Source organism: Passer domesticus, chromosome 2 (assembly GCF_036417665.1).
Source record: "Passer domesticus isolate bPasDom1 chromosome 2, bPasDom1.hap1, whole genome shotgun sequence".
In the NCBI taxonomy this organism is placed as follows: Eukaryota; Metazoa; Chordata; class Aves; order Passeriformes; family Passeridae; genus Passer; species Passer domesticus.
In genome coordinates this window covers 28,909,025-28,923,865 of record NC_087475.1, presented here as the reverse complement: position 1 = coordinate 28,923,865, position 14,841 = coordinate 28,909,025, and the positions used below count along the sequence as shown (strand labels likewise).

The window sequence follows — 14,841 nt, the reverse complement described above, 5'->3', positions numbered from 1 at the left end:
TCCTGCATCACTATCAACTACCTGAACTGGAATAAATCAGGATGGTTTTGTCTGATCTATTTCAAAGACATCCTGCAGCCCTTCCTATACATCTGTTAGGAGACAAGCAATGTAAGACCAAAGTTATTAACTTTGACTGGATTATTTACAGGCTGTTACTTCATATTTAATACACAATAAATCCACAGATGTGCAAATCCAGAGAAATGCCCACAATGAAACCTTGAAACTACCAAACAGAAGTTTCAGTATTTTATTAAAATAGCATATTCAACCACTGTAACCAATAATACATTAACTTTATTCCCAGAGTACGCACAACACAGTAGTGATTCAAAATATCCTTATCCATGGTAATCAATGAAAATATCTCAAATTCAAGTGTACAACTAAAATTAAACTTTTGAAAAAATCTCTCCTTTAAAGAATACATAAAGCTCTCATACAGAATTCTTTTAAACTCTTCTATATGCAGATGTCAGTGTCTCTCACCTGACAATATCACTATTTTTTTTCTTATGCATAGTAGAACATCTCATATTTTATAGTACCCATTTTATAAATAAATTGGCATTTTCCATCCCATTTGTGTTTATCATCAGCTTCACAAAGAAACCAGTAAATAAAACTGTCAAGGACAGTCACAACAAAATGATCTCACATCAAGATATAAAACTTGAAGATACTAAAAGATGCTTCTACTCTATTTTACATAAAAAGACAGATTTAAAAAGTGCAAGGCAAGATTTGCAGGGAAAGGGAATATTTATGTTATTTTTAGGCACATCCACTTCTTTAAAGCAAGCTTCAGAATGAAATTCCAGTTCGTTCTTCATGATACCTGTTTTAAAGTCTCTCTCAAAAAAAATTAAAAAAAAATTACATCCGTCAAATGTTAAGCAGGGAATTTCCTGTCCAACCAATAGTCTTCAGTTATGTCTTGTTCTTCCTTTCTTCATCCTTGCAGGTTTTGGTTTGGGAATATACTGATTGTTTGCCTGATACTCGAGCTCTTTACGGAAGTAATGAATTGCTTTATTCAAACCTTCTTCCAATGGGACCTGTTCCCAAAAGTGAGGAGAGAATCATATCACTCTAGGTTCACATCAGCTCATTTCACAAGAGCATCTTTTATAAAACAGCTATCACAAGGGAGCCAGGGAATCTCACTCTTAGCCAATCTAAGTATTAACAGCACCACATGCTGGTTACATCTCCTCACTGCTGATGCAGCTGAGCTTTTAAACATTTTCTGACATAAGTTGAACAACCCAACAAATTTAAATCTCACATATGGTTCTGATGGGTCTGTTTTGTATGAAAACAGACATGCATAATTCTACTTTCAGTTCCTAATGCATTGAAAGAGACAAATGCCCAGCATTTAAGCCCTTTCTGTTTGTAAGGATTAAAGATCATCTTTCGCAGCATGGTATGAAGCTAGCATCCAGTATCTCATTTGATATTCTTAAATCCTATACAAATAATTGTAATCCTACAAATTGCAGTGCTTAAGTACAGGCAGAGAATATGGAGACAGGAACAACAGAGGAGTTGTTTTCTCAGGAGCCATATGCTCTGACATGCTTGCTGACACCATCATCAGTACAGGAAGACAAAAACAGGCAGCACAGAAACTGCTTGCCTTGCTGTACCAACTCTGTACTGCTACTTCAGGGCAAGTTTTCTTGCTGCCTGTGCCAAACACAGAAGGCCAGAAATACAAAAGTTAAACCTTCTGTGTTTGCAGCAATTTGCTACCCCCCTTGTGCTGTCAGACATGGTCTATCAATATCAGTTGCATCTGTGAATCCTTTCAGAAGGATCTGGATCTTTTTCTATTATTAAGCTTACATTTACTAGGTAGGTTCACATGTTTACTGGAATGATTTTTGTCTACAAATTTAAAGAAGGGTACAAACCATTGTGCTAATTAGAATGGGGAGTTGGCTATGAAAGTCACTTTTTCTGGGAATTAGTCAGATTTTACCTCTCCAAGCAAACCAACTCCCATTGCCAGCAACAGGAATGAGCATTGCAGCAACACCAACAAACCCATCAGCTATGGGCTTGGTAATGTAAGTAACTATGTACCATGCTCTTCAAATGATTCATTGAGCTTACAGAAAGATAATAATCTCATAATATGCAAGTGAAAAAGTTAAAATGTTAAAACTGTTCTGGAGATGGCATTAGGCAGATATTCCAGTAAGGCAAATGGACTGTTACCATGTGGCCCCTCCTCAGCCCCCTCTGCCTCCTGGTGTTTTACCACCCAGCAACAGTAATTCATTTGTACATACCACAGGTTCCCAGCCAAGCAGTAACTTGGCTTTTCTGATGTCAGGTTTTCGTTTCTGAGGATCATCCTGTGCTTCTGAGAGAAACTGGATTTCACTTCCACTGCCTGTTAAACAAGACACTGATTTATCATCTGCAATTCACTATGCTTTGCATTTACATCTTTTCTACCAACTGGAGCAGCAAGTCTTTCTGCAGCTCTCTGCTTCATAATTCAATCACTGAAATGTTTTGCACTGCATGCAACAACTGGGTCATCCACCTGTCCCACAGCAACGTGGGTTCACAAAGCATTTCACAAAGATTTCAGCGTGGATTCACAAAAATTAAGCTACTCTTACAGACCAATCTATTAACCTGCTATGAGGAAATGACTGTTTCAGTAGCAAAGAGCAGAGCAGCGGGTATCTCCTGCTTTGACTTCAGTGATGCTTTTGAGACTGTCTCCCTTAACACCCTCACTGAGTGCTGGAGAAGCAGTGAGGAGCACTGCAAACTGCATGGCCAGGCCCAGAGGGTGGTGATGAGTTAGACACTGGTAACTCGTGCTATACCCCAAGGGTCAACATTGGATCAATACTGAATTGCTGATCCACCAGAGCACTGTGTTGCTATCCAGACCTCGAGAAAGGTGGCTGGAGGAAGGGCTCACAGGAACCTCATGAAATTCAATGAGTTCAAAGTCCTGAATCTGGGGAAGTACAGGCTGGGGGCCAACCAGCTGGAATACAACTTGGCAGGAAAAGACTGAGGGCTCTGGTGGGCTCCAAGCTGAATATGAACCCATGTGCACTTGCCATAAAGAAGGCAAATGATATTTTTGCGCTGCAGAAGTGCTGCCAGCAGGACAAGGGAGATCAGCTTTCCCACTAATCAGCACTGATGAGATCCATATGGAGAACTGGGTCCAGTTCTAGACTTCCCAGTACAAGAGAGACAGAGGGGCCATGGTGATGATGAAGGGACTGGAATATGAGGACAGGCTGAAAGACCTGGGGCCCTTTAGTCTGGGGAAGAAAAGGCTATGGGGAATTTAATCCATGTGTATAAATACCAGGTGGGGGGAATTAAGAAGAGAAAGCCAGGCTCTTTCCAGCGGTGCCCAGTGACAGGATCAGAGACAGTGAAACACATATGGCCCAAGGAGTCTCTACCATTGGAAATACTTAAAAGCCATGGTCCTGGGCCACTGCTGGTTGTAGGCTGCCCTGCCTGACATGAGGGGTTGGACCAAGGGACCTCCAGAGGTCCTTTCCAACCTCACTTGTTCCATGATTGTTAGCACTTTGGCATTACAAAAGGGCATCAGTTTCTTTTTGCCCATAATCTCCAGTCTGATTTAAATAACCAAGCACTTGCCTTTCCTCAGAACAACACATAGAAAGAGGCCAATTCTTCTACCCAAATCTAGCAAACAGTTTACATGCCATTTTAGAACTAAACCGCCTCCCTGAATGGACTGGAACACATCAAGTTGTTTGTGAACAGACAAACAGAGGTGACAATTAATCTACGTGTCTGATGGGTTTGGTGCTGTGATTTTTCCATCTCCTTCCCTGATCTGTGAATTCACAAAAGTTTTCCATAGGGAACAGTCTCTTATTAGAAACAACACATGCATCAGCTTCTGTGTTATATGTCTGAACTTGTCTTTTTCAGATCTGTCAGAAGCACTTCTGGAATGTAAGACTAAAAGTCCTTGGCTAATGGCAGCAGGATGTTTCATCTCATTAGGCAGCCACACTAGAAGACCAAGAGCAACCATTTCCTTCCATTCTTGAGAGCTCTGATTTGCTACAGGTGTCAGAGCTAGAATGAAGAGGAAGCCACAGTGTTTTCTTCCCAGGTGCTGTCAACACTTTCAAGAATCACTGTCAGAAACAGTGAAAAGAACAGAGGAAGATTGTTGCCACAGTATGAGGTTTTAATGGTAGTTGAAGACCACAGCCTGCACAACTGTGAAGAACCACCTTCCTCAAGTATCTCTATTTCAGCTAAGATGCTATGCAGGACATTTTCATTCACATATTTTACATTTCATTTCTGTATCATCCTTGTGCCAAAACAAACCTAAAAACTGTCTAAACATTATAAAAATTAATGGGTATAGATTGCATAGATACACAGAAAATGTATTCATTCTACTCTTCATGCAATAGTTTACAGAAAATTGAGATTATTTGGGTTATCTGATTAATATTTAATGATATGATTAAATGATTTTGATGAAATTATTAAGAAATCCAAAGACTAATTAAATTATCCACATATTACACACACTAATCAAGTAATAATTATCTAATGACACTAAGTACTTCAGAAACTTTATAAAGAATTAATTGTACTCACCAACAAGTTTTTTAATTAACTGGGCAAACTCTAGGATAGTGTGCTCTTCTGGGTTTCCCTACAAATATAAGAGATGCTCATTTCAATAACAATTAAACACCTTACAACATGCTAGACATGCTTCCAACAGGGGCAGGTTAAACTCTGAGAAAGCTAAACTTTAAGCTTTATTCTACTTTGCTGAAAAAAAAATCCCAACTTTGATAAGTTCCTTACTCATTAGAAAATTTGGCCCTCCATTATATTCATGTTGGTAATTCCGTGTATGTAGGGAGGTGTTGTTCCCTGCCTCCCCCCACCCCAAAAAATAAAATCAGTATGTAAAGAGCTGGCAATCACAGTGAAGGCCTTTGTCACTGAGCAGCCCACACAGCCACATCATTTGGAGATCTGGATTCAAGGACTGTGCCCAGTTGAGGTATCAAGAAGAAATATGCTCAGTTCTTGTCTCATCCAAAGTTAGGAACACAGGCTCATTCAGCTGCAAACAATTGCTTCTGAATCTACTACAGCTTACATATCAATAAGTAAGGGCTATTTGCCTTCCTATACAATATTCCTTTTCTTTTCTTTTAACCAACTTGCACATAATTTCCTGATCAATATTTTACAATCAAATGCTGAAAACTTTCTGCTAGCATTAGCTCCCCTTCATCAGACTCCATCCCTAGCTTTCCTTGTTTCAAAACTCTTCGCCACATCTTGTTTGACCAAAAGCTGAGTACTTAAGATACATATAGATTTAAATACTGAGCTTTCTGAAGACAAAGCATGTGATAGAGTTTAAACATATCAGCATTTGGATAGAAACACAGAAATTAAATCATGGCCTCAGGAGAAAAGGAAAATCTAGTTAACTGCCTTGCAGAGTTGAATATCTGATTTGGCAAAAGCCGGCATACACAAGAAATTACTTGGGATATGCATCCTTTTTCTATTCTTAAATCCAGTACTAAGAATAAGGTGACAACAAACAGAACAGAACAAAAATCTCACTAGACAAGTTAAGTTCAAAGCGTTTTAAACAATATTAGAGAACTCTACCACAAAATACTATCACATTTTCCTTGAATCCAAGGGTAGTATGAAATTATTTCTAGTTATCTTGAGCTAAGCATTTCTTCAGTGCTTTTTTCCCACTAAAATAATTCGTCAATCATTTTGTTGGTGCACTTTGCACATGTGCCCCACACATTTTTTCCCTTCATATTCTAATTACATATATCTTCTTCCTAAAACAAATTAAAAACTCCAAGAAATTTATCTTGTTCTTGGAATTGTAAGATCTCAATATCTAGGGGCTCAGCCTTCTTATTTATAAAGAGAATGGGAGAATACATTTTTCATAATGGAAAGACCTTTATTTGTTCAATTTTTTTTTCTAGAAATCAGTATCGGTGACAAGGAGGAAAACAGAGGTGGTGTTGACCAGTGCACTGTAACTCAGGAGAGTGGAGCACTCATACTCACCAAGTTGACAGGACTGCTGACATTGCTGTTCATCAATGCCACCAACCCGTTCACAAGATCACTGTAAAAGAGGGAAGAACAGATTGGGGCAATTTTCACTTCTCTATAAATAATATTCCTGGTCTAAAAAAGAGAGGTGACTACTAAGAGCTCCAGTAAAGCAGATCAGGCAGCTGAGGAATGCTGAAATCAGATTTATATGGGTGCATGTTTTCTTGAGTGTTTGTATTAAAAAATGATTAATATTTCCTCTTCTCTCCAGTATCTAAACATATCTAGAGGCTGATTGCCAATGAATTCCAAGCAGAAAAGAGCAAGTTGTAATGCAGAGGCACATAACACTACCACCTGCTTTGCAGCCTGCTGTTTGAATTGTCTTCTCATTTTCAATATTTCTTAAACCAAGTTTGTTAAAAAACCAGTGTTTTGGTATTACTTTTCCCCATCAATATAACCTAAAGTTATTTTGGATTATTAGCCACGGATGTAGCACCTTGGCTCCAGACATAGAAATCCAGATGCTTTTCATTATGACTTATAATCAAGAAAGGAATGGGTACTTTGACCTGATGGGGTTTCTTTATTACCACTGATACTACTTTCAGCAGAAGGAAAGAACATTTCCGAGCAAAGAATGCTTAAAACAACTCAGAAGTCCAGCATGGGTTTTTTTTAGCTTGTTTTTTTGTTTTTGTGCACAGCCTGCACACCAACCACAGCAGTCCCAAGGACACGAGGTGGCAGCATTGCATTAAAATGCATGGAGTGATAAACTAGCACTAAAAACTTGTCTGTTACTTGCTGTCTCTGGAAGGCAAGAGCATGTTAGTATTTCAAGTAAAATTCTAAATCAATTAATGCTTTTCTCCTTGATATTTTTAAAAACTTCCATGTCTCCCTTCTGAAAGTAAAGCTGGATACTAAGAGCTCCAGTGAAGCAGATCAGGCAGCTGAGAAATGCTGAAATCAGATTTATATGGGTGCATGGTTTTTTGAGTGCTTGTATTAAAAAATTATTTTAAAAAGTAAAGCAAATGCACGTGAATACAAACCTAAGAAGGCTAACTGAACCATGAAGGAAATTATCAGCCAGAACAAACAAGGCTTACCTGACATACTGGAAAGCTCTTGTCTGAGTTCCAGGTCCATAGACCTAAAACCATATGAAAAATAGAAAAGTTAATAAATACAGAAGCCCTCTCTAGCCAATTATCTTCTCCTTACCATTCTAGAAAACCATCTCAAGGAGAAACACTTGAGACACAAGCTCTATGTTACAGAAATGAAAAATGTGCTTGTAGAGCTTTTGGCAAATATCAGTTCATTGAAGGCTGTCTTCCTCTTGGATCTGTCTCCAGTAAACATATCCCGAGGCATTTGTTAACCAGAACTCTGCATGAAGAAAACCTTCTCAGGGGTGTAGGACAGAGTGATGCTTTGTCCTCTTCTGGAACACTGGAATAAGGTGCAGCCTGCACTCGCAGCCAGAAAAGAGTGCCAAACATTTAAAGCAAACTTCAGACTACTAAGATGTGGTTATGATATGCAATTTTGATTTGCATACTAACAACAGCTTCAAAGAGACCACTATTAGTGGTCACTAAAAAAATTGTGTTTAAAGCAATCTGGACATAAAAATCAAAAATCATGTGGCTCTAAATATTACTATCTAGGGAAATGGGAAGCAAAGAGTTGCAGATGATACAACTCACAAAGTCACCTGTACAGATTTGTATCAAAACCTTAGAGGGAAAAGAAAGAAGTCTCCTCAGGTTATATGCTGGTACTTTGGAGCAAGTTGCTGAAGTTCAAACAGACATTAATGTATACTTGAAGTGAACCAGAATGGTATTTGATACCATTATTTTTTTCACAGTTTAACTGAGTGCAGTACTAAAGTCTCTAGAACATGAATACTTACATTCTGAAAGCTATTGATAGACACATATAAGAGATGAAAACATTTCAGTTTAATGGGGAACAAACACATTTTGCCATCAACCTGCTGCAACAGAAAGGCTTTTGGAAGGACAGAAAAGAAAACATGCTTGTTTTCCTCGAGGACAGAAAGGGCAGTACAATGGTACACAGGCCATCTGTTACTTGGTAAACCTTGTGCTCTCCAAGCCTGATTCAGAGCCCAAAAGAATTCAAATTTCAGCATGCATTGGGTAAGATCAGGGGTTTAAGAGTTTGTCCAAAAACTGATTCAGATGGGAACACACCAGGAGCACAATATCAGCCTGATGGACTCCCAACAAACAGGAAGCACATTTATGTATTTATGTAGAGCTTCCTGCATTTAGCTTAACTTATAGCATGTGGGATAAGTTTTACACAACTAAGTATTTGTACATTATTTTTGCAAGGTCATCCATGTGGTTATCTTTCCCACATACAGGCAATGGCTGGAAAATACAATAGAGATTCTATCTTTCAGTTCCTCTTAATAAATCTTTCTTTTACAATAACAAAACAACCATCGTCATGTTTGCATAAGCCACAATTTCTACAACTCAGTGACACTGTTTCCTCAAGAGATTATTTCCCCAATTTGAGCAAGTACTCTGAACTGAGAGACCAAATACATAGTTTCTGAAGAAATCAACACACTTGGTATTCCTGTCAGCCAAATTCTGTGATGATATAGGAGTGATTTTTTTTTTTAGGTCTCAGTCACTGCTTATTGTTGACAATTAATTTTATTTGACCTGGTCAGCTAAAGAATGCTCCCCTTCTTTTCTCAGATTCGGTAATTTTCAACATCAAACAGGTATTTCCTACAGTGATGTGTCCTACAGAACAGTCATGTTGGGCAGAACATTCTACTTTAACCCCTATTACAATAACATTCTTGCTGAAGTTTAGTCAGCATGGCAATGATTGGATTTTGTTTGTATCCCCAATATAAAGAATGCTGAAATGTTTGTGCAAGTTTCAACTGGTAGCCTGGTTTCTTTCTGGGAAAGATCAACCCCATTGACAGAGCACATCTTCAGACATGTATTTCCATACAGTTAAGTTTGGTATACTGGAACACTACATTTTGTAAGAGGGGAACATCAGTATTGTCCAAAATCTATTCTCATCTGCAACACATCAGGACAAGATATAAATGGCTCTTCATATCACCAGGAGATCATCACTTACTGTTAGTGGTTCTCCCTGCAGAGCTTGTAGGATAAAATTACTGACAACTCTTCCATCATTCATATGCATTCGAGGACCAAAGGTATTGAATATTCTGGCAACCCTCACTTCAACTCCTTCCTATAGCCAAAAAAAAAAAGAATTGTTACTTCCTTAATAAAAGCATCTATCTCCCTAAAAGTGCAAACTCTACCCTGCAAAAAGCTTTTTAAGAATCCCTCCTTCAGCTTTAACATGCATTATTTTCTAATAATGAAACACTTCAAATCTCTCCTCAGCCCTCCTGAAAAATGTAGTGCATACACCAAGGTAATTTATACTAGTTCTCAGTATTTGTAATGCAAATCTAAATCAGTGCTAGAACAGCTCATGATTTTAGCACGTGCATTTTCTTCCACTACGAGCTTTTAAGATTTTTCAATAATACCCTTCCAATAACAACTTATTTTGCCTGGGACTTAGCTATTTTCTTTGCACATAAAAGTGAAGTCTCACAATCAGCAGACACAGTTCCATAGATTCACATTTCCATAGATTATAGAAGTCCATACTTTAGAAAAGCTGAACATGTCAGAAAAGTATCTTTTACAAAGGCCATAAAGCAGTTTTGTAACCACAGCCACAATGTTTTCCAGTGCCCCTCTTATTAGGCTGTTTAAATACATGCATTACAATCAAAGTCTTCAATGGCATAGTTTTTTCCGAGAAACGTTTTTATCATTTCCAGAAGTTCTTTCTACAGAATATTTTGCAAATCTTCAAAGCAAAATGCAACAAATATGTGAAATTGGAACCTTTCTGGACAAAGCATTTTAACAGTTAGAGACTGCAGGCTGAAGTAATCTCTCTTGAGTTATTTTGATTGACATGTTCATTTGGACAAGGCACAGTTTATGATAAAGCCTACAAGAAGGATGTTTGGCCCTTGTGAGCTAAAACAGGATACTGCTGAGCTCAGAGCAATATGGTATGCTGTAAGCAGAGAGATGCTACCATCTGAAAGTAGGGAAGAAGGTATCAACCTCAGTACAGGCCTACGTATCCTCCTCATAGTATCTAGTCCTCCCACCTCCCAGAAAAAGACATCCTTGTATCAGTTACTGGAAAAAAATTGTCTGAAGCAAACTGTGTGCTCTGATTCATCTGAAGTCACAACCACAGTGTTCTGGAGTTGCAAACATTCCTTCAGAGGATACATGGAACATCCTGTATTTTCCATGTATTTTACTAAGGCTTAGACCAATTCTTGCTCTCATCTTGGAAGAGGATGTATGTGGAAGAAGTGCATTGTCAGTACATCCGTGGCTGAAAGCTGCAGCTCACACACACTTCAATCAGAAGAGATCTGGAAACACATTTTTCTTGGAAATAAAAGTAGCTTCACATACAAGAGACACTTGCAGGAAAATGTGACCTTCTCTCTTAGGTCTTCAAGTGATTCATAAACAAATCCGCAAAGATGTTTTGTGAAAGCAGTAGAACTAGCTTTTTACAGGTGAAACAGGCAAAAGGGACATTCAATACATCAGCTACTACTTGGTGTTGAGAAATCAGAAACACCAAGTAGTATGGGTAAAGCCCAACACCTCCCAGTATGCAGAAAGTCAAACAACATTCAATTCCATTTAACTGCAGCTAAGATTTAATTTGTCACAATCAAGCCTTGTTTGCAACTGCAACTAAATGGTAAACTAACAGTAACAAGGGAGGTAACTATTGTGCCGCAGGAAAAGATACACAGTCTTTGTCCAACAAGCTTGTATCCACAACAGAGGCAAAAAAAATAACCTCACAACATCCACTGGGTCCTTCCTGCTGAAAAAGACCCTGGGAAGAGCAGAATTCCCTTTCCATGCAAAATGCATCAGCTGGGAACATACTCTTTATTTCTTGCTAGCTAAAAAAGTACAGCAATGTAACATTTCAAATGTATACTTCCAGCAGCACAATACAGAACATTCCCAAAGCCTTCACAACATTTGGAAATACATATTCTTATAGAGCTGCTCTTTCCTTTGTTTTGCCCAGCACGTTATCTTAAGAAGGCCACTGACTCCTTCAAGAAGGGGTTGTACTTCACATGGGCTTTCCAGATACTGCCATTAATAACAACTGCAGAAAATAAGGCACTTGGAAGCTAGTATTTAAGATACAAATAACTCATTCAACAATGCTGACCAAAAAGCTTCTCTTGCACTGCACAAGCTACAGCAGCAGCCTTGTTTTCCAGTATTGGTTGGAAACTAGCAAGGGATCTAGAAAAGAAAAACAACACATTCTCTGTAGGCACTTACTCATAGTAACAATCAACCCATTATTTCTTCTCCCTTCTATTTATTCACCTCACCACACTGTAATGTTGTCTTTTAAAATGAGTAACATTTTATTTATAGTATCATCTAGCAAAGCTTTTCCCTGCAGCCTACTGCTTTGAAAAATCTATTTTCTATGCAGCTAATTTTTCATTTGTCCCTTTAAAACTGGAATCTGTCTCCTCAAAAGAAACTCTTCCATAGACAAAGAGATTTTGGAGACAGTAACTTAAAAATTGTCGTAACTCTCCTTTTGCTGTTTCATGAACATCTCATTTGAAGTGATCCTTTTTATATGCTGAGTAACTCTACTCCTTTTTGTATTAACTCTGTCTTAGCTATGTCCTGTTACTCAGAATATTATCAGTAACATGTAATGACTGACTACCTCTACCATATTCCCACTATCAAAGTCAATTATTTCCCCAGATTTGCTGCAGTAAGTTATGTACAGTATTTTACTACATCCTAGAGAAAGAAAAAAACCCACTTTGGCTCATATTTATATGCTAAACATAAGAGAACTTTAGATTTATCCCTAATGCTGAAATAAAATGTGATCAACTGCCTTCTGGCCTCACAGTTTAAGACAATGCCTTCCCACAGCAGATTGATCAGAAAGAAAATTCCATAAGGAATCAAAAAAAGGAGCTTGTGAGCAAGATCATAAAGTGTAGGATTGTGGACTAGCAAAACACTTCAGCTCACTCTATTATTTATCAGTATGAATTTCTTCACAAAGACTGTGTCTGTACAGATGAAAAGAAACAGTAAAGAAGCAGAAAAGGTTGTTATTGCTTACAGAGATACCTCCTCTGAATAAGTACTCAAGACTATTCTATAGCTGTTAGTTAAAATGTAATATTAATTATGCAGTCTCCCTTGCAAAACAAAGCTGTCCATGGTTTTCAGCATGAGTTTTTGCTGGTGATTTAGTTTTAGAGATACCAGGTGGAAACTATCAAGGGTATCAAGGATGCTATAATGACTTCTTAATTTAAAAAGACATATTTTAATTTTATAAGCTTTCTAAGAACAGGTATTTCCTTGTGTTGACTGTCTTAGAAAATAGATCAATATAATTCAAATACCAAGTTTCTTTTAACCAAAACAATTTGAATATGACATGTTGTGGCCATAATTCACAAGGATATCAGGCAAGCTTCTCCTATTAATTAATTACAAATGCCTCCTTCTTTGCAAAGTCTGTGGATCTATCTAAATACAGCAAGTATGAGTCAGACCTCCCTGCATAAAAGATCAGGAAAGGAAAAACTACAAATGTCTGCTCTCCAGCAGACAACTGGAATTACAAAAATCTGCTGGGGAAGTCCGGACAGTAGCAGGGGTATCACTGTGACCTGACACAAACCTTTACCAGTGTTTCAGCCAAAATTACTTAGGTTGTTGTTAGCATTCCTTGCTCTAATAGTCCCTTTTTTACTGATTCATATTCTTTCCCATGTATTTCACAGATCATTAACTCTCAAAATTGTTCCCAAACCTCTGAATTGCAATCACAGCAGAATTACTAGCACTGTGTATACTGAATCCATCTACAATGTGTTTAAGCTACAATACTCTACAGCGAGGCTGGGTCCAAGGAATTTTATTTATAAAATGCTGTCAATTGTATAAAAAATGCCATTTTTAACACTCTGTTACTAATAGATTTTTAGAATTATTTTGCAGAAACAGTGATGCTGAGATCTGAATTACATAAACACCAATGCTCCTAAACAAGCTTGGAAGGATAGCCTCAATCATCTGACTCTGGGAATAATGCAGGTCCCTGAACACAGCCTACAATTTTACAGTTGAAATGTTATGCTTACAGTTCAACACTTCAGCTATTGTAAGGCAATTCCAAAACTATCACTTAATGTGATAGCTGTATCACAACCAAGCCCACCTCTTACCACCTTTCAGCTTTCAGAGTCACATAGCTGGTATGAAAAAATGGATGAAGAAAGTGGGAGGAGAAGAAAAATTTTCCTCTAACGTTCTCTAGTGACCTGAAGTGCTTCTTCAGCTCTGGAGAATCTCCTTACAGGTCAGTAGTATAAAAAAAGAAAGAAATCTAGTTCACAAAACACCCTTAATATGCAAAGCATTTAAATTGATATCTGATAAAGTATCAGATACTATCTTCATGGTAGGGATTTGCATCATCTGCTTAGGTGTATTGTAAATAAAATTTTTTAATTAATTATTAAAAAATTAATCCAGAGTATTGGCGCAATCATTAATACCAAGATTTCCAGGTAGCTCCAGAATGCCAAATACAGGTTTTTTTTAAGGTCGAACAGAAAGTCCTGAACGCAGCACAAAATTCACACTGCGATAGTGCGTGCTGGAACTCCCCTCTCACCACTTTTTCAGGTGATAGCATCAAGAAATGCTTAATTCACGAGGTCAAAATAAGTGAACAAAACAACACCACCAGTAGAAAAGAACACTCTAAAAATGCCTTGGTCAGGACAGACGACTGAGGAACTCTGACAACAGCAAACAGTCAACTTTGACTAGATTCAAAAACCATTCTGATTCAAACAGGCTGTCTGAAGTATAATGAAGAAGTTCAGTTTCACTTCACATTTTTTGTAATCACTATTACATATTTAAGGTACCTAGCAATGTGCATGATGATGGAAATCTTTTTAAGAAACTACCAAAAAATGCAAAATAACTTTAACTGTTTTTTATTTTTATTGAAGCTGAAAGATTCTGGAAATATTTTATCTTGAAATACTGTAAATCACACTGTTTGGGGCTAGGTCACTCTTACTGAAAATCCTCTTAAAAGCACAATGCTTATCTGCATAGAGGAAATCAGACCTTTTCAAAAGGTAAGGTTTCCTCCACGAGTAACAGCATATCACCTAAACACTACTCATCCCCTCTCTTTTCCCCACACTAGCTCAACAGTGTTTTAGAATGTATCTGAACTTAGGACAAGCTTGGGCTGACTTCACCAACCCATAACAAAGTACAAGAAATATGTCACAGAGCTGCCTCTAGGACAGAGAGGTCATTTACATAATGAGTTTTTACTTAATGTACATGTGCGCTGCAGTTCCACCTTATAAACCTTTCCTATTCATTGTAAATCCTGCATAAAATCTCTGAGATGCTATCATGACTCACTCTGTGGTTTTAAGATATAGCCCATGATTTTAAAAATTACCTACTCATGCCCTCCTAAAAGAATACTGCAGTGTGTACCACAAACCTGCAAAAAATGCAACACCCTACATCA

The 14,841-nt window shown here is 37.8% G+C and overlaps 1 protein-coding gene across 2 annotated transcripts in view; it reads right to left on the bottom strand.

Annotated features, from left to right (window-relative positions):
- Positions 1 to 239: 239 nt before the first annotated feature.
- The window catches only part of UXS1 (UDP-glucuronate decarboxylase 1), a 55,977-nt gene continuing 41,375 nt past the window's right edge, over positions 240 to 14,841 (bottom strand). For both annotated transcript variants that reach the window (XM_064407972.1, XM_064407973.1), the window contains 6 exons: positions 9,271 to 9,390; positions 7,230 to 7,273; positions 6,121 to 6,181; positions 4,651 to 4,708; positions 2,304 to 2,407; positions 240 to 1,061 (listed from right to left, as the gene is read on the bottom strand). In XM_064407972.1, the coding sequence (XP_064264042.1) occupies positions 930 to 1,061; positions 2,304 to 2,407; positions 4,651 to 4,708; positions 6,121 to 6,181; positions 7,230 to 7,273; positions 9,271 to 9,390 (519 nt within the window). In that variant the 3' untranslated portion in view covers positions 240 to 929. The remainder of the gene's footprint in view (positions 1,062 to 2,303; positions 2,408 to 4,650; positions 4,709 to 6,120; positions 6,182 to 7,229; positions 7,274 to 9,270; positions 9,391 to 14,841) is intronic.